Here is a 20,320-nt window from a genome sequence, read left to right as displayed (position 1 = left end):
TGGTCACTACATAAAGCAATTGTCTCTGAAAATCCATTCTTCCTGACAAACTCTCATAGCTCACTTGTCTATCCCCTTAGCACAAAGAGGATTATTTTCTAAATCTATTTTTTTTTTAAGTTTCATTTATTTGAGAAAGAGAGAGCGCATGAGCAGGGGGAGGGGCAGAGGGAGGGAGAGAGAGAAGCAAACTCCCCGCTGAGCAGGGACCCCAATGTGGGGCTCCATCCCAGGTCCCTGAGATCATAACCGGAGCCAAAGGCAGATGCTTAAGCCACTGAGCCACCCAGGCGCCCCACTAAATCTATATTTTAATAAATGTATAAATGACTGTCTTCTGACTCCCTCCCTAGTTGAAATTGAACTTGGCATCAGTGGAGCTGTCAGTGGAGTTCAGTGCATGTAAATTTATATCAACTTTTTAGCCAAATGAACATAAAACTCTGCCTTTTTAGATTTTCCCAAATGTCACTAAGAGAGCCCTGAAGAGAATCCATAAAATTTACTCTCTGACATACAAGATATTCCAAACTGATTTTGTCCCCTAACAGGGGACCCCCTGTTAGGTCCAGTGTGGCTGAGCTGGACATGAATGAAAGAACCAGACTTAGAGCTAGAAAAACCAAGCTATTCACTTAAAAATGCTGTGTGTATGGGGCTCTGTCTTGCTTAAGGCCAAGCCATGAGTGGTCTTCTTAGGTAATGAGCAAAGAAGCCTTTTTAAAGCCATAGTTTTGAATGCTTTATAACCTTCTCAAGTGCAGTCTCCCTCCATCCTCTCTACATGTTGAAGACCAAGTATACTAGAAATAAAAATCCAGATGGAATTATATGGACTAAATACCCATTAGGAAATTAAATAGATCCGCTTCCAATGTATTAAATTTTAATTTATACTCTGCCAGGGTCTCCCAATGTTTTTCACACTGTAATTTAATTCAATAAACATTTGAGGACCCATTTTATAGATGTACACTAGATAATCTGGGCCACTTAAAGACGGGAAATACCCTGGTCACCAAATCCTACAGAGATTCATTGTTTACTATATGCAAGGAACTCTTTTTAGACCTATGGAAGGGGGTAGCTAGTAGCTCATAATACCTGCCCTCAGGTGGATGTCAGGGTAAGAGGGTGAAGTGTACACAGAAATAGTCATTTTGACCTCTCTCATTGACCTTGTTATGTTGTACTTTGTAGTACAGAGTATTCTGATGGATCAAAGGGACATTTGTTTGGAAGACACAGGTAGTAGTTATGGCAAAACTTTTATAACGTATTTTTTACCTCAAAAAAATGTGAGGCGTGTGTTATAATTTTTTGAACAAAACAGCATGTGGTCTATTTTAAATGTTTTTTACTAGGGGAAAAAAAATCCTTTCCCCACCCCCCTCCCACCTTTGATCAGCTATGTGTTGGAGGATGAATTTTTTAGAGCAAAAAACCTGTTCAGTTGAGGGTTATCGTTGTTTTAATTCACCTCTTCCACTTTATTTGGGGCTGTGTCCAAGCCTGTCAGTTGCTCCGTCACTTAGCTTCTTAAATGTAGACCTTCCCCCTGGGCAGCTGGGTGATCGGCGCAGAGTGCTGACAGCTGTGTGCACACAGACAGGGTATCAGCACCGTTTCTCTACGGGGAGGCTGAGCCCTGAGTCAGTAACACTCCTGATACGTTCACCAGGTTTCAAATGTCTCCCTCTTAGAAGACACTTAAGGCCTCTCTTTCGGGACTACTTAAAATCCCTGAAACAATTTTAATGTTTTTGGCCACTGCATACGGTATCCCCAGACCTTTATTTGGCATTTTCTTAATTTCTTTCCCATCTTTTTCCATGTTATTATTACCCTGGACTTAAGGGAGAAAAATAATTTTAAACTGAGCAATTGCTTGGTGTAATTTCTGCTAATTTTTCATTTCATTTTTTAGTTTAATTCTTGACTTCAAATTCTTCATTCCAAAGAAGGTGGTAAAAACACATCTATCTGTAAAATTGTAAGTCCTAACATTTATTTACAGAGTGTAATATTTAGGAAATTAATGGTCAGAATTCAAGAATTCAAAAGATTGTTTCTGAAAACCACGGAACATAACAATTATCCAGTATCTACTCATATTTCACCCTTTCAAAAAGCCTTGTGGACATCACTCACTTTTGTCTTTCCTTCCATTCTGTGTCTGTGAAGCTTCTCTGCCTTGTTCTAAGTCGGCAGTTTTCATGCGGCTGTTTCCTCATCAAGGTACTCTTTCCTTCTGCCATCTCTGCACGACATACTGCTTCCCCTGCGTTCATCCCGGGCACATGGCATGAGACTTCTTTCACCAAGCCCTGTCAGCACCGTTTGGCTTAGCACCTGAGGCACTTGTAAAACCACTGCTTTAAGGTCTGGTGCTCACTGACCCTGCAGGGCCGTGCATCCTGTATCCATGAACGAGCTGCTACCACTCCCCTGTGAACACAGAACATGCAGTCCCAGCTCCGGGCAAACACAGGCTGGTGAACAGGAAACCCCAGGGAGAGTTAATAGAGAAAGCAGGGTATGTGGTTTGAGGAAGAGTTTTTAGCTTAGGAAATACTTGTCTCCCCCCAGTATAAATCCAATCCCAGTACTTCCTAAGAAATTAAAGCTGGCTGTGTACTCTTGTCATCTGTATTTTAAAAAGGGAATATGGTCTTTAGTTAGCTCTAAGGACTAAGAAGAAGAAAATGTGATGCACTTCTATCTAATTTATAAAAGTTGCCTTGTCTTCTGTTACTCTTCTGTAACTATTATACAAAAAGATTAGGCCAAGTACAAAAAGAAGTATTGGCAACTGATGAAAGTACATTAAAAGTTTTGTTAATTCTTATAGTTTGGTATACCTAGCTTAAAATACAAATATTTCTAAACACATATTTAACATGTCTTCATGAAGGTATTTACTGTCCATAAGAATAAGCTATCGTTACCTTTTCTTTTACGATTTATTATATTTTGTGCTGGTTCACGTTAACTTAGGTACACATTCTAGTGTGAAATTCAAGTACTGTGCATTCGTTCTAATACTCCTTTCAGTATGTCACTTGGTCTTTAATTTCAGTTATTAGGACCATCTTGATTTGTGTAGAATTATTTCATCTGTGTGCAGAAAGTCTTCACATGGATGATCTTATCTGAGTGTTCTACCAGCCCTTTGAAATAGGTACATCTACTCTTACCCTTAATTGACAGACTGAGAACTAAAACCGATTAGGGTCTGATCCCACCAAGACTTGGACCTGGGTCTTCTGACATGTTTGCATCATTGTATGGAAAATGAGCTGCTCTGTTTGGCCTCTCATATGTGCCGTGAGATTTTTCTGACAGGTTTGCCGTAGCACAGATGTAATCAACGAGGCAGCGCAGAGTCAGCTAACCTGCCAGCCCTCCCGTGCAGGGGGTGTGAGATGCGAGTTACTCGTCTTTTATTTTTGGGGTGTGACTTCTCACAAATTGCCTAACCCCTTTCTCTTCAGCTTCTCAAGAACTGAAAGGGATTCCATCCTTTTATTACTTCATGAAAGTATGAGGTTCCAGTTTGGGAAAGCCATTTTGGCGCTTAAAATTTAGGTGAATTTTTTAAATGAAGTGTTTTATTATTTGTCCGGCTGGATCTATCCCCAGCTGTCAAAATAAATAACCCTGACACCTGCCTTCAAGGAACTCATGTGCAAGCAGAGGAGATAGGCGTACAACTGCAGCTGGCCATCGTGCACTCTAATCGTTTTTCCCGCTTGATTTGCTAACTTCTGGCCAAGAACACCTCTTATTTAGGGTTCCATCTCTATCAGGAACCAGCACAATTCACTGAAGCATAGGGCTTCTTCACGCACTGGCTGCAGAGAATTTCAGCTTCTTTCATCCTGCGTGTTAGTAACTCGGCTGCACGTTTGACCACAGCCTGTCTGTGGGAGAACTTAAACTAGGAAGTCAGGACCATAGAAGTTTTTACCTGTGTTTCATTCAGGTGGTAGCTTTGTGGCTTCCATCACCTCCTGGGGTTTTTTTTTGCTTTTGTGCCCACTGAGGGTCAGAAGGGTGAGCCAATACTTAGGGGCCTAAGAGAGACCAGAGTGCAAAGCCTTGGAGAGGTGACATGAGGGTCTGCTTCCTAATTTAAAATACAGCCCGTACCAGCGCAGGGTGGATTCTGCCTGCATTTCAGCAGTCTGTCTGACCATCTGAGAGTTCTTCCTATGGAATGCTAAGACCAGACTTCGCTTCACTATAGAAGGCAGAAAGAAAGGCTGCTGCCAAAATTCTCAAACATGCTAATTATGCTTGGAAACAGAATGTCAGAACCGGGCACTATGATTGCTGCTTCTTACTAACTTGGCTTCTCCAAAATGCTGTAGCTTCGTATAAATATAATGCAATTTAATTGATTTTTTTTCTTAAAAATGACCCTCCATGGTGTATATGTCAGCTTCTCCTTTGATCTTTAAGGTAATACAGCTTTGCTGTGAAGTTGGGAATCAGTTTTACCACATTTACCTGTGTGTGGTTTATAGGGTTGGGTCACTGAGTAGGACGAAAGCACACATACGAAAGTTAAGAGTTGAGATGAAAATTAATTTGAGAGTGGAAGTAAGATGTCAGCCTCTCACATAGCGTGGAAGCTTTTGGCTATGAGTGATGGGACCAAGTCAGTGACACTTAAACATTTTTTACCAAAAGGAACCACGTGCTTATTAGGAAAACAATTAGAAAATTAAAAAGGATAGAAGGAAAAAAATCATCCATGATCCCACCACTCTACGATAATCACTGTTCGTTAACATTTTAGTACATCTTCTTCTGTTCTTTTTTTTTTTTTTACCTAGTAGAGACCCTCATATGTGTAAGACTTTATACCTTGCTTTCTATCGTTAACATTGGTTTTAAAATTTTTATTTAGAGGTCTGAAGGTTAATTGCTTAACAGAAATAGAATATCCTTAGCTTCACCCTAGTCACTTAATCTTTGTGACCCCAACTTCTGTAACTTTAATTCTTAAGAATATCAGTGGGCAGCAGGCCCTCGTCCTCAGATAAAAGCATTGCCACCTTGCAGCGTAATAACTGCTTTCTCCCTGGAGTGAGCTGAGTCTCGCGGTAGCAAGGCTGTGTCGCAGGTGGGCATACAAGAACAAGCCCCAGAGTGGCAGATTGAAGGCAGAGAGCCACAGTCCCTCCTCATGGTGGGCCACACTGGGCTCCTCCTGACAGCTGTTGTTCCAAACCCTTGTTTTTTTAAATCCTAGCTTTGCCTGAATCTTATTTTCTATGAAGGATGAGAATCCACATAAGGAACTGTGGACTTGAACTTGTAGGCCACAAGCAGATTTAAGGAAATGGAAAGTCAGATGCACTAAGTTCATGATAATTTCAAATGGAGGAAGCTAAAAAACAGTATTTTTCTTTTCTTTTCCACTCAAAATGTGGCACCACACCTTGCAGATCAGGGGCTGCACGCTTTTGGGCTCTGAATTACAACAATGGTCATACTTAAAAATGGAAGCATTCGGTTCAACCATATTTACTGGAAAAGATACCAACTAAATCTTACCAGAAAATGAAAATGAATAATAAACGATCTTTGCTTTTCTAGGTGCTTTTACTCTCATAGAGGAAATAAGACGTATACACAAACTGTGGTAGCAGGGGCAGGATATAAGACATGTACATGCCATCTGAAAGCAGGGAGAGAGGGGGCAGACGGAGCTCTGGCAGGACACAGCAGAGTGCATCCTGAAGGAAATGGAGATGAGGAAAACATGGGTCTAATTTATCTTGTGGAGACAGGCAAGGCACCAGAGAGAGCCTGCGCAGACACGCCCCACAGAGTTCAGGGCACGCTGGAGGTGACAAGCAGCCTCCTGTCAATTTTGTTATTTTTCTTAAAAACCCACTCTAGAGAAGATGCAGATACATAGACAAAAGAGAATAAAAATCATCCAGAATTCTGTTAGCCAGGAACTTCTGTGGACATTGTGGTATCCTTTCTTCCATTTATCTTTGCACACACTTGATTGGAATAGAGCAGATTTGAGATGCCGGTCCACTGTGCATGGCTCCTCGAGGGGGACAGCGGACGTCCTTGAGCTGCATGCAGACCCTCACCCAGTGCACTTTTTCATAAAAAGCACTAACAAATACCCCGTGTTCCTCTGATAATTTCCAGACAGCAAACTCTTACTGAGCCTCTGGAAATCTGGCCACGTGCCTCCAGATGCCTCACACTCTGAATCGAACACAAGTCTGCATCTAAATGGTGTGTGACTCCTAGAAGATCATCACAAATCCATTTCCTGCTCAGGAGCCACAAGACACATGTGCGGATATACGTCTGTTTCCTATGACATGAATACTTTTTGACTTGAAATGGTGCTTTGTCCAAAAACAAGTATTTTTCCTCTCTCAGATTTTATATTTTAAAATTCAAATGGTATGGTAAGAATAAAGTAAAAATTACCTGAATTAACACCTTCCAGAAGTAACAGATTTGGCAGCTGTTGTCCCACCATTTTTTTTTTTTTTTGTATGTGAGAAATTTTTTTTCCTTACTTCAAAATTATGGTCATCTTTCTGTATCAGTAAATATCAAGCGGTACTTTCCATTTTGATATAAATTGCTAAAATGGTGCCCAGCTTTCTGCTCTCCCACAAGTTATGCCACAGATGGATATAATCACTGATTATTTTGGTAAATTTTATTGAAGTGTGACAGGAAAGTATACAGATCAAGAAACTGAACATTACCAGCACCCCAAGAAACCACCCGCCTCCCCCCTTCCAGTCACTGCAGTCCTCAGTAACCACTGTTCTGTTACCTATCTAATTTGCAGTCTTTACTAATGGAATGGGCAAAAATATCTTGGTTTTTTTTTTCTCTTTATTTTTTTGCTTCTGGTTACTTTTATGCAGTTACTGCTTGAACTGCTTCTAGAATTCACGGTAGGGCCCAATTTTTGGAGGTTAAGTCTCCTCCATTAAAGAAATGAGTGGCATCTATTTTAGGTGCAGAACATGAAGGGATTTGCCATAGTTGAAAACTTTAAAGGAAGAGTCTGCAGTATAACTTATGGCCTATATTATTTTCTCAGTAAATATCCGAGTTCCTTTGGGAGCGGCTCTATGATTAAAAAAAAGAAGAAGAAGAAGGTATCTTCCTTTCTTTGAAGTGACAAATTTCAGTACATTCTGTGTAGAAACACCAGTAAGGATATGTGGCTAGAAGCTGACCTCTGCTGGAAGCTTCTGGTATGATGTGGAGGAAGGAGCCCTAATCTTCCTGGTGGCTGCTAGCCTTCATTCAGCTCAAACCTGCCTGCCTCTAGCTTGCCCTGGCAACTTCTTGGTTGTTACTGTTTTTTTTCCTTACGCTGTTTTTCTGCTATGATAGTAAATTTTGCTTAACAAAATGTGATGTTTTCTGTGTGGTAAGGTCTTTGTAAACATCCTAGCGGTTGACTGTTGAAATATGCGAAAACAATTGGCCAGGTTGTATCCTATCCACACCATGAGATTCAGGCCTGGAGCTTGATGGCAGAGGAGGGGGAGTAACTAGCTGCTCTGCTTCTCTCCAGGAATCGACAAGGAGAACGTTGAACTCTCCCCCACCACTGGGCACTGTAACAGTGGACGAACTCGCCACGGATCCGCAAGCCAAGTGCAGAAGCAAAGAAGCGCTGGCAGTTTCAAACGTAATAGCATTAAGAAGATCGTGTGAAGCTTTCTTTCTTTCCTTTTTCAAACAGACTTAATTCACACGGGCTCGTCACCAGTGACCCCTTCACCACCGTGCTGTGACGCTGCACTTCCTGTCTTTAATGAGCCCGCCCACGTCTGCCATGGTTGCCGGATGATCAGCTCTTGGAAGCATTGCCTAAATTTAATGCTGCTTTTTCTTTGACTTTGTTTTCCTTCTACTCTTGGTGTGTCTGGTTTAAGCAGGTGTTCAGAACAACTGCAAAGAAAGTGGGAGGTCAGGACGCTTGAACTGAGAACATCCCAATTGTAAGAGAGGATGGATTCTCGAATACTTGCTACCACTGACCAGCTGTGAAAGCCATTTGCACAGAGCTCTCTGCCTTCTCTGTTTCCCCTTCTTCAGCATACACAGTAAAGTGTTAGTCTTATTTACACACTTTTCAAGATAGACATTTATGGGAGAAATAATACTATAACCCAGTGTGTTTAATCTTTTAGCTGTGGGCTTTTTTTACCTTACACAACTGAAGGAACCGTAGAGATCACACCTCAGTGACTTCATACGTAAAGCCACAGGCAAGGTACTTTGGCGGGTGGGGGGCTGGAGGGATTTAGTATTTTGTAATGAGTTCTTAAGAAGCACTAACACTTGAGTATTAGCAATAATTACAGGAAAATAAGCATAACCACATATATCTTAACATTACCGAATTAAAGCGATGGGTTCTGAAGCCTTATCCAAACTCAGTCATCCAAACTAGTTTATTTTTTTCCTCCGTTGATTATCTTTTAATCTTTAAATATACTAAAAGTTGTTTTCTGTTTTTATAAGCCAAAACTATACTAAGTATAGTAACTATATGTTTCCCCGCTCCTTCTCTTCTTTCCTAAATAATTCTAAGCAGGGTAATCAGTGAACAAAGTATTGAAAATTGTTCCTTGAAGGTAATTTTCATAGATGTTTGCATTAGCTTCATAGCAAAATGAAATGGTACGTGACTTTTAGAGTAGCTGATGCTTTTATTTTGTTTAATAATTTTCCCAGAAACACAGAGTATAGTGTATATTATCAAAAATTTCTTTGATAACATGTATTTTAAGTGTCTTATAATCTTCCCCCTCCCCTCCAAAAAAATCAGGAATCTCTTTAGCAAAACATTTGGGTTCTATATGATAGAATTGCATTTAATCACTGTGAAAGGACTGGTCAGCCTGCATTAGGATGACAGTAGAGGACCTTAAGAGTTGCTGCTATACTGAACGGTATGGATTATCCTGGTGTTGGAATTTCCACAGTAATGCAGATCCAATTTTTTTGTGGTACCTGCAGTATGCAAAATTATTTGACTTCAGTGAACATAGTAGTAGTATCTGGATGTTCCAATTTAGATCTAAACCATATTTATTACAAAAAGATATCCCCTCTACTCCTAGGTTCCCTTTATATGTTACGATGTAATGGCTTTGGGAGGGGAAAAGACACCTAGGGGAGGGGGAGCTTCCTGTAGTGCTGTTTCATGAGTGGATTTCAGTAAACTAAATTCCACAGCTAAATCAATAAATAATGGTACATTGAAGTGTTCTGATTTTAATAATATAACACATTTCACATTTATCCACACAGTAACAATGTAATATGTTAATGTAAATAAAATTGCTTTTGATATTCAGAAATAACAAGAATTTAATTTTTTTAATTTGTTTACAGTCTGGGAAAAGCAAGAACATTTGCCAAAATAAAAGGAGAAAACTTTAGTATTAATAGTTATTTTGACGTAGAATTGTTGGACAATATTGAAGACAGGTGCAATTAACTAAACTTTTCGTTTTTAACTCTTGTAGAGGCTGCATTAGAGTAGAATGTTCATAGTAACAGAGCAGCTAGGACTATAAAACTGCTGAGATGAGAACTGAGTTTAGAAATAGATGCTTACCATCCTGATGCCAAGCGGCAATAGTCTTGGTTTTCCCGCAACCCAGTGCTTCTGGGAAGGTACCGCAACTTCTTGGATCCTGGAATAAAAGGCAGATATGAGCCTTTAATCATTGTGGTTCCATGTTTTTCCTCTATGTTGGTTGGTTTGGTGCATGTTGGTGGGTGTTGTTATGCTATTTTGCTTCTCCCGTCAAAATAGAGAAACTGCCAAAGGTTTTCTGTTTTTTAAAAAATAGTGTTTCCATAACAAGTTCTCCAAGGGTACGCTGTTTCTTAAATTTATTCGTTATCTCCCTCTAGTGTAATGAATGGAATGAATTAACTTGAAGTACCTCATGAAATTATCAGCGTTGCACAAATCAAATTTGAGCCTTCTTTGAACTGAAAATACTTCTGGAAATCTGAAAACCTACTAAGGTTTAAAATTTACCTTGTTTGGAGAACTTCTGACTTTTGAAGAAAATCTAGCTTTCCAAGTAACTAAAGTGAACGTGAGCTAAATCTCACCAATATGCTTCCCCTGAGAAATAAAACACTCTTAGGCCTTGTACCGTAATCTGCATGAGAAACCTGCAGTTCAGGGCAGATTTTCCATTATAATATGATTTAAGTTCTATACAGAACATTCGAAGTCATTTGTTTGGGATTTTTTTTTTTTAAGAGGCCAACATTATCAACTCATCACGTTTTCACTGTGCATAACCCACCTGTTTTATCACTGCTCCAGTCCTAGGGGTGGGCCCCTGTTTGCCTACGTTGAAAATACAGTTCACTGGCTTTGGGGGGAAAGCGGCAAAGCTCTATCCTTCATCCACTCAACCAACATGTTCATTGCTGAATGCCGGCCCTGGGCCAGTCCTGAGCCCAGTGCTGAGGACCCTATGGTGAGCGGTCAGCTGCCACCCCCACAGGGCGGCAGCTGGTAGCCCTCCCTCCCTGCTTAGTGGGTTTTAGGGTTTTTTAGTTTGTTTGAGCCTTTCTGTTTGATTTCTTGTTTTGTTTTACACCCTTCCCAACCCTCCAGGCATAATGAGGCATGTCTTATTCAATGTTATGCAATGGACTTATACAAAAATTCACTCTTCGTGTCAGCCACACAATTTTTTTTAAAGCAGTATATTCACCTGTAAATAGTTTGTGTAAAATTTGACAGAAAAGTATATTTACTACACTGTAAATACATGTGATGATATATTGTATTATTTTGCTTTTTTGTAAAGCAGTTAGTTGCTGTACATGGATAACAAAAACTTGACTATTCCTGTGTTAGTATTGTTAACTTCTTCCTGCGACTGCGTCACATCATTTAAAGAAAATGCTGTGTATTGTAAACTTACATTGTATTGATAACTTCCTCTCCTTTCCATCTGGGCCTAGACTCTGGCAGTTCCCTCGTCTACGACCTTGTTAATACTGTACGCCAGCAGGAGAGATACTGCCCAATAGTCAGAACCGATCATTGTAGGGGAAAATTGTAGAACTCCATCTCAGATCACTGTTGTTCCCCACCCCATCTTCCTCCCTGTGTATGTACTCCACACCCCCCCTTTTTTTAAGTAAAATGTAAATTCAATCTGCTCTAAGATGTGGGGAGTTGTTTAATTTCTTCACATACCTCAGCTCTGATTTCTCACTTCTCCCCCTCCCCCCCCCCACTTCTCCCTGATCTTTTGAAACATCAAGGTCATTTCCTTTTAAGGATACCTTGGGTTTGCCTCCCTCCCCTAACCCCTCCGTGGGAAAGACCTTTCTATTTCCAGAAACTCTCGAAACAAAAAGTAAAATAATTTTGGTGAAACGTGTAGGGGAGGAAAGAGTTCTCCCCGAGCCTCTTTGGGTCCCTGGCTGGACTGAAAATAAACTGATGAGACCAGCCCAACAGAAGAGAAGCACACAGCACAGATGCGTTCTGTTTTCATACAAGTGTCCGTGACACAGGAGCCTTCCTAAGGAAATGAAGCCCCGGAGAAACTGTGAACCCTGAGTGTTTCTGTGGTTGGTCCGATGAAGAGTGCGCGGTCGTGGAGGAACGTGATAGGTCCGAGAGGATGAGGTAAGTGTAGTTAACTGGAGGACCTTAGCAAGGCCTGCACGTTGCCACTGTCTTCTCTTCGGCGATAAGGACGCTCTGCTTTTCTGGGCACAGGGAAGATGCCTCTCACAGGAGGGTTTTCTGTCCTGTTTTCAGGGCAGGGGCAAGGTCAGAGTGCCTGCCTCCACCATCTTCTCAGACTCCGTCAGCTTAAAATCTTCAGTAGGCCAACCTGGACTTGCAGGTCCTGAACGCCATCAAATGCTTTTTTAGGACTTGCCAACCTGAGGGGTGACTCTGGGAGAAGCTGTCTTGACTTCTTTTAACATGAACACTTAGAAATGCCAGGACACCCTGAGATCGAGCAGTCAGAGGGCCTCTATTCGGACTAGAAAAGCTCTCCCAACGTTTCAGCTCTCTCAACAGACCGTTATGACACTACATGCGTAAACACTGGAAAACACTCTTGGGCTCAGCTGCTACAAGCTTTACTATTTTCTTTACCTCGTTATGTGGGCTACTTCCAGATGGAGAAAGAATCCAGCCTAAATCCTGTAGCCAGGACAGAGCTGGGCCTTGGGAGGATAACAGTGTCTGGCATTAAATGAAAGACTAAAACACCATGATGCTGGTTCCTGCAGGCCTGAGGCAAGTGCTGCTCCGTTTATGGGAAGACTGAGAAAGCAGGTGTCCCTCACCTGAAGAGCTTCCTGATACTCTAGGGTCTATCCCAAGCCTCTGAGGTGATTGCCTTGGGTACCCAGGCAAAATGCAGACAGCTGTCTTCTCCCTGGGGCCCAAAGCATACTACCCAAAATGGGATGCCTTTGGGATAATAACCACTTGGACCATACCGCCCCATCCCTTGACAGCAAGCGCCTTGAGGACATGGACCATATTCTTTATCCTCTGTGGGGCCCCATGCCCATTTCTTGCCCGCACAAAGTCAAAGTGCAATGAGAAATTGACAGCAAGGGATGCTCTCTTACCAATTTAGTAATCTGTGGATGGAGGACAGAAAGGAAATGGGAATAGGTGATCTATGCTTCAAGCAAAGACTCCACTACCACCCCTATACTTCTAGGATTCTACAGGAGACCAAAAAAAAATCAATAGTCAATTTTTGAGTTTCAGCATTTATTCATTCATGGAGGAAGTATTTATTGGGCCCCTTGTTTTCACAAATGAACTCCAGCATCAGCACCTCCCAGAAATAGCTCTGTTCAGGCACTTCCTTCTCTTGATTCTGTAACAGCTTCTTGTGAACAGTGTGTGATCAACCATTGCTACTTCCCTGGCTAGACTCTGAGCCTCCAGTTACAGGGGTCATGCTTGTTCAAGGTACTCAGCAGAGGGTTGCTGAGTAACACTTAAGGTGCTCCGTTATCAGGGAACTGTAGAAATAGATGTACTAGAAAAAAAGACCCCATTCACAGTAGCAATCCCAATGCAAAAATGCCTGCCAAAATGAAGATGACCTATGTCTATGTAATAAAGGCCTAAACTAACTCAGGTTTTCAGATTTCACAGATTGGTGAAATTTCCAAAATGTATTTTGTCAACTCATGCATTTAGAAAAAAGCAAAAAAGAAAGTCTTTTTATAATGGAAAGGGGATTTCAATCCCAAAGGGTAGGGAGAGGGGAAATTCTTTCAGAGGAATTGATTTTGCTTTATACAAAAGTCACTGTGTTATCCTTATTTTTCTCCTGCTGTCATGCATTCAGTATGCCCCAGCGCCGCCCAGCAGATGGACATGTGAGGGGCTGGTCCGAAGAGCTGAGGAAATAGACAAACCACAGTCCTGGGTGGGAAAACTGAACTTTATAGAGTGCCAAGTCTTCCCAGATTACTGATTTAATGCCCTTCCCATCAAGATCCTAACAAATGATGCTAGGGTACATCTCGGAGCGTAAACAAGAAAGCATGGCCAAGGGGGGAAAGAAAAGTGTAGTTGGCAACTTCCCCTACTAGGTAATACAGAAACTTTTAAAGTATTTCAGACTTATAATACTATTAAACTAAATAGAATGGGACAAGCAGGGGCACCTGGGTGGCTCAGTGGGTTAAAGCCTCTGCCTTCAGCTCAGGTCATGATTCCAGAGTCCTGGGATCAAGCCCCACACCGAGCCCCGCATCAGGCTCTCTGCTCAGCGGGGAGCCTGCTTCCCCCTTTCTCTCTCTTTGCCTGCTTGTGATCTCTGTCAAATAAAATCTTTAAAAAAAAAAAAAAACAAAGACATCAGAGGCATCTCATTTAAAAAAATGGAACAAGCAAAAAAAAAATCCTAATTATACTGTAGTTAAAAAAAAAAAAAACAAACCAAAAACCACACACAGTAACCCCCAAATCTCATTGACATCAAAGCTGCAAAAGCTTCCCACCCTGTTACATGTCCACCACTGGTCGGTAGGGGGCGCTGCTCACCCAGTTTCTAGGGCTCCACAGAGCCCAGTCGTCACAGCAAAGGGCCGGTAAGACTGCAGAGGGAGAGCTCAGGCAGCCTGGCCCAGTCTCTCCGTGGGATGACGGAAATGTTCCATATACACTGTCTGACATGGTGCCACACCCACAAGCGGATGTCAGAGCCATGAAATGTGGCTATTGAGACTGAGGAACTCACTTTTTTTTTCTTATTTATTTGACAGACAGATCACAAGTAGGCAGAGAGGCAGGTGGGGGAGGGGCCAGGCTCCCTGCTGAGCAGAGAGCCGGATGCGGGGCTCGGTCCCAGGACCCTGGGATCATGACCTGAGCTGAAGGCAGAGGTTTAACCCACTGAGCCACCCAGGTGTCTCTAGGAACTCACTTTATTAAATGTAGATAGTTACATGTGGCTACCGGCTTGGACAGCCCAGCGTCTGAAGTCTCTCATCAGCAGCTGTAGGCCCAAGGGCAGATGTGCCATCCCTTCTCAGTCACTGCCAGAACTTGGCACACTGCTCCACAAAATAAATCATAAGCGTCAGAAAAAGCTATTCTCCACTGTCCAGAAGGACAGCTAGAAATGTTAGCTGTGAACATCAAAACTCTCACAACAGGGAAGGACTTTGTAAGCCTAAAAGCAGTGGGAGAAATCCTAAAGATTACGCTTAAAATGTCCTCATGTCCAAAGAACTCACACCCAAAATTTAAAGGCCAACAAACTGAGAAATTGCTCTCATTTGAAAGAGTTCCTTAAAACCAACTTTAAGAAAAAGCCCATGTAAGGAAAAGAAAAATGGGCAAAGGACATGAATGGCTAATCCACAGAAAGGAAACACTGTACCAGTTGCTAATTACTATACAATGAAAAGTTCACAGCAAAAAAAAAAAAAAATTGCCAATAGAAATAGTGAAATATTTTCATCTGTCAAATTAGCAAAGATATCTAATACTTGGTGCTGGTCAGGAGAGAAGTGTGATGGACTCGCCTGTATGTTTGACCTCACCTTTCTTTACCAGTAGCCGTAAAAATCCACATTGTTTGCCCCAGTAACCCTGTATCTGGGAATCTAGCCAGGAGAAATAAGTGATCAGAGCGCTAAGACTTCCATCAAAGTATTATTTATAAGACCAGAACACCTGGACACAACCAAAATTTTGGCTCAATTATTTATGTTCATCCAGCACTTTCGAAAAGCTAACAGGGCCTCCTTATGCAGCCTTTTAAAATGGATTTAAAGGGAATTAGCTGAGCCTCCCTCTCTTGATTTTGGCTTCAGTCATGATCTTAGGGTCCTGGGATCGAGACCCTCCATGCTCAATGGGAACTCCACTGGGAAATTCTCTTTCTCTGCCCCTCCCCTTGCTCGTGCTCTCACTCTCTCTCACCCAATTAAATAAATATTTTGTAAAAATGGGTTTAGGGGCGCCTGGGTGGCTCAGTGGGTTAAAGCCTCTGCCTTCAGCTCAGGTCATGATCCCAGGGTCTTGGGATCGAGCCCCGCATCGGGCTCTCTGATCAGCAGGGAGCCTGCTTCCTTCTCTCTCTCTCTCTGCCGGCTTGTGATCTCTGTCAAATAAATAAAATTTTTTTAAAAAATGGGTTTAAAGAATTTTGAATTTGGGGACGCCTGAGTAGCTCAGTCAGTTAGGAATCTGCCTTCAGCTCAGGTCACGATCCCAGGGTTCTGGGATGGAGCCCCACCTCGGGCTCCCTGCTCAGTGGGGAGCCTGCTTCTCCCTCAGCCTGCTGCTCTGTTGGTGCTTGCTCTTTCTGACCAAAAAAAAAAAAAAAAAAAAGATTTAAATTTGAAGGAAAATTTCCAATAGACTCAAGAGTTTAAAAACCATGTATGAGGGCTGATCCCAAATTACATTTATATATGTATACCTATATATTGATACATATAGTTTATACATAGATGTCTAGAAAAGAAATGCTTCTTCTAAGGTGTGCTCTTACCTCCCCTGAACAGCAGAGGGCGCAGAAAAATCCGGTCTCTCTCCCAGGAGGCAGCCTGATGGAGTCCTGGGAGTCTCTGGCTGCTTTGCTGTTTTGCTCCTTGGGCTGCTCCTGCTGGAGGCCAGGCTCCCTACTGGAGCCCCCCTTAAACATGGCCTGGCTAGCTCAGTCGGTAGAGCATGCGACTCTTGATCTCAGGGTCGTGAGTTTGAGCCCCACGTTGGGCATAGAGCTTACTTGAAAAAACCCACTGCACTGCAGTCAGTTCCCAAGAGGTCTCTGGAAGCCTCCACCCCAAGGTGACCTTCCTGTGCCTTCTGTGCAGTGTCACTGCCGGCGGGGTTCCCAGTAGGAAACCTGACCCCTCCCAGCCTTCGTGTCCCTAAATCTCAGTGATCCTGGCTTGTCCAGTCCAGCTCCCAGCCCTCATTCCCCTCCCAGAGGTGTACTCCGCAAAACGGGGATACCTTAGATTTCTGTTTTCTTCAGTTTTCAAGCTTCTGGGGTAGGGGTCGTGGGTCCATAGCTGGGACTTTAGCCCAACGCCTGAGATTCTGCATCAGTCCCTCCAGGCTCACCTGCCCCAGCTCCTGCCCCAGCACTTCCGTGTGGGAAGGTATGCCGATGGGGACCAAGAGGCCACCTAGGCCATGGTCCTGTGTTTGTCACAAGAAGCTTTGTGATCTTGGGCACTCACTTTTCCTCTTGAGACTTTGGGTTTCCCAACAGTCAAGGAGTGAGTTTGCATCAAAGGGGTTGGCAGGCAGGTGTTCCCCATCCTGACAGTCTCTGGCTCTCCAATCACCAGGTCTTTGGGATAACCAGGATCCCTCCTCCTGGGCAGTCAGGCTGAGTCACCCTTCAGTAACGAATGGCCCTGTCTTACCCCCATCTCATCTTTATTCCATGACCCAGGCTGACAAGCAGCATCCATCTGGGACATCGCCAATCCCATGGCAGGGGACAAGAGGCATGGAGAACCATGGTTGGTCTCCTAAGCTTATCCATAAGCAATACTTCCTCCACATTTCGCTAGCCAAAGCGCATCACACATGGCTTTGTTTGAGTTCCGTAAGGCAGAGTGTATGATCCCCTGGAGGGAGGGGCTCCTTTGGGGGGGGGCTGAGAATCAGCACAGTGACACTGCCTGCCATTTACCCATTTATTGAGCCCTTGTTAATATCCTAGGCACCTTGTGGGGCACGTGGGTGGTGCAGTCAGTTGGGCACCTGACTCTTGGTTTCCGCTCAGGTCATGATCTCAGGGTCTTGGGATCGAGCCCCGTGTCTGGCTGAGCCCTCAGTGTGCAATCTGCTTGGAACTATCTCTCTGTCTCCCTCTGCCCCTCCCCCCTCAAATAAATACATAAATCTTAAAAAAAAAAAAAAAACATATTCCAGGGACCTTGGGACATAAGTCTCCACTCCAACATGATGATTAACTAGGGAGCTGACCAACAGCACAGTGTGCACCAAACATAACTCTGTTTACACCAGTATTTTGTGACAATACTGAGGTGGAAAGGTACACAGGCTCTTATTTTGTCTTTACAACTCTGTGAGGTAGACAGGATTATCCCCATTTTAGAGATAAGGGGACACCTGAGTGGCTCAATGGGTGAAACCCATTTTAGAGATAAGAACACTGAGGTTAAGTCACTTGACCAAGGTCACATGGCTTATAAGTGGCCAAGACAGGATGTAGACCCCAAGGCCTCTGAGTCTGAAACATGTACCTTTTTTTTTTTTTTAAGATTTTTTATTTATTTATTTGAGAGAGAGAACATGAGGGGGTCTGGGGGAGGAGCAGAAGGAGAAGCAGACTCCCCACAGAGCAGGGAGCCCGCTGTAGGACTCAAACCCAGGACTCTGGGAGATGATCTGAGTCACCCAGTTGCCCCAGAAACCTGTACCCGGGGCCTTCCTGTCACATACCTCCCATGAAAAGCAGCAAGAGTCCAAGACGGGCCTGCCAGACTCCCAACAGCGTGGAGTATCTGCCCGCATGCTGGGAGTAAGAGGATGTCAGCAGGTGGCATCCACGGGTGTTAGCACCTGTCACAGCACCGGCTGTGATCTCGGGCCTGGCAGTTCTGTGTATTCTGAGACCTGCAGGACAAAGTCCCCTGGGACACATTTGCTCTCGGTCTGACTCCCCAGCCAAGACACTTGGAGGCTCTGAGCACACCTTGTGGGTGGGGGTTCTGCTCGATGAAGACAGAGAGACTCGGGTGCTATCAGGGGGTAAAAGCAGAGGAGGGGAAGCAGGTCTCACTGCTTAGAGTCAAGCCCTGCTTCCACAGGTGACCTTGAGCAGTTTACCTCAAACCCCACCCCCAGCCACCCCACCTCCCCAACCCCGCCTCATTTCCCTCACCTGAAGATAGAGTTAATAACAAACCGCCCTCCGGGAGCCATTGGAGAAAGCAGAGCTGGTTCATGGAGAGCCCTTTGTTCTTGCCAGCGCCTGGCAGGAAGTAGGCCTGGCAGGAAGTAGGCCTCAGGAAGGGCTAGCTGGTGTTGCTTCAGAGGCGGGAGGAAGGGTCTTCCCAAAAGAAGAAAGGAGATCGGAAGGTACCCCCGTCCAGCGAGGTCACCAGGGCTGTGTACCTGTATTTTAACAGTACATACATGTAAGTGTGTGCACACACACGCACATCAGACACACGAGTAAACGTGCACACAATCACACCAGAGACCGCGGATGAGGGTGTGGCCCTGACGTTGGCGTCAGCTCTCCCTTCTTGGTCTTGGAACGATACCTTTGGGTATCATTGGGTACCTTTGGGAGCAGAGACGCAGAGGGCCTGGTGCCCTGGCCAGGGGAAGGTCAGCACATGGGCAGGGCATCGCGGAGCATCACGAAAACACTCCAGGGGAGTCTGCATGGAGTTCTGTAACAACAAAGCAGTGAGGGCAACTCACCCAGGGAAGACTTCTTGGAGGCGGTGGCCTCTGTGGGATGGCTGCGGAGAGAAGAGGAAGGACATTCCAGGCAGAGGGAACGGTATACTTAAGACAAGCCAGGTATTGGGGCGCCTGGGTGGCTCAGTGGATTGGGCCACTGCCTTCGGCTCGGGTCGTGATCTCAGGGTCCTGGGATCGAGCCCCTCATCGGGCTCTCTGCTCCGCGGGGAGCCAGCTTCCTCCTCTCTCTCTGCCTGCCTCTCTGCATGCTTGTGGTCTCTCTCTCTGTCAAATAAATTTAAAAAAAAAATCTTAAAAAAAAAAAAAAAAAGACAAGCCAGGTATTTCATCGATCGACTCTGTGTTGCATCAGTGTCTTGCAGTCAAGGCTCATGCTCCAGAAATGAACCGACAGTATGGTAGAGGGCCTTACTGCCCTCCCGAACAGAGGGCCCAGCTGGGGTCCAACGTTCAAGGGTGTTTGCGGCTCCCGCGGCGGACTTGGGAGATCTTCTCTCCTGCAGTAGGGGGCAGCAGAGAGCGCTGGAACCAGGGCACTGTGCGGATCCGCGGGGAGCGGACTTCCGGTAGGTGAGACCTGCTGCTGGAAGCCGCCTCCGGACCCCAGAGGAATCCAGACCTGGTGCCCGCCCCCCTCCCCCCCCGCCGGAAGCCACTGTTAGGAGCCATTTCCGCCGCAGGTGACAGGATTTGGAACGCACTTGGGAAGAATAAGTAAGGTTTGGGCGCTCTTCTTAGGATCTTGGAAGGAAGGTTAGCAATCGGTTGGGCCTGCTCCCTTGCGAGGGTCGGGGAGGGTTCTGCGTGGGCACCCCACAGTGAGGGAGAACACCAGCTTCCTGGGCACCCCTCCAGACAAGGGAGGACAGGTTCTGTAGATGCCCTGTTCGCCTGGGCGCCTCCCGCCCCTGCCCTTGGCACCCCCCGCCAGTGCCAGCTGCTTCGGCAGGTGTCTCTACTGACCAAGCATATTTTAGGACAGGTGAAAAAAGCAAGTGAGTTCACACCACCTTCCTCCTCTCCAGAGCGCTAATTATTCATGATTAAAAAAAACAAAAACAAAAACAAAAAACAATAGCAGGTTGAGAGCAAGAAGAAACGATCCTGCCCTATTTCCACACATCATGGATGAAGAAGTCAAGGCCCTTACCCGAAAATCAGAAATGCCTCCCCCTTTCAGACTGGTTCTAGACCTCTCCACGGTGGACACCAAACAGCGGCCACGTGCGTTTTCTCATCACAAACCTGCAAGACCTCTGCGAGGTAGGAACTCCTGTCCCCACTCTACAGACAGGAACACCGAGGCTCCGCGAAGTGAAATCATGCAGA

The 20,320-nt window shown here is 44.4% G+C and overlaps 1 protein-coding gene and 1 non-coding gene across 10 annotated transcripts in view; both read left to right on the top strand.

The window, feature by feature from the left end:
* NF1 (neurofibromin 1) overlaps positions 1 to 11,217 on the top strand; it is a 253,611-nt gene extending 242,394 nt beyond the window's left edge. For all 9 annotated transcript variants that reach the window (XM_045985840.1, XM_045985838.1, XM_045985837.1 and 6 more), the window contains one exon: positions 7,586 to 11,217. In XM_045985840.1, coding sequence (XP_045841796.1) covers positions 7,586 to 7,728 — 143 coding nt within the window. In that variant the 3' untranslated portion in view covers positions 7,729 to 11,217. The remainder of the gene's footprint in view (positions 1 to 7,585) is intronic.
* Positions 11,218 to 16,218: 5,001 nt separating this feature from the next.
* Positions 16,219 to 16,291, top strand: TRNAK-CUU. Its single transcript has one exon. It is a non-coding gene; the product is annotated as a tRNA-Lys (tRNA).
* Positions 16,292 to 20,320: the final 4,029 nt, after the last annotated feature.

Source organism: Meles meles, chromosome 18, assembly GCF_922984935.1.
Source record: "Meles meles chromosome 18, mMelMel3.1 paternal haplotype, whole genome shotgun sequence".
Classification (NCBI taxonomy): domain Eukaryota; kingdom Metazoa; phylum Chordata; class Mammalia; order Carnivora; family Mustelidae; genus Meles; species Meles meles.
This window is presented reverse-complemented; position numbering and strand designations above follow the sequence as displayed.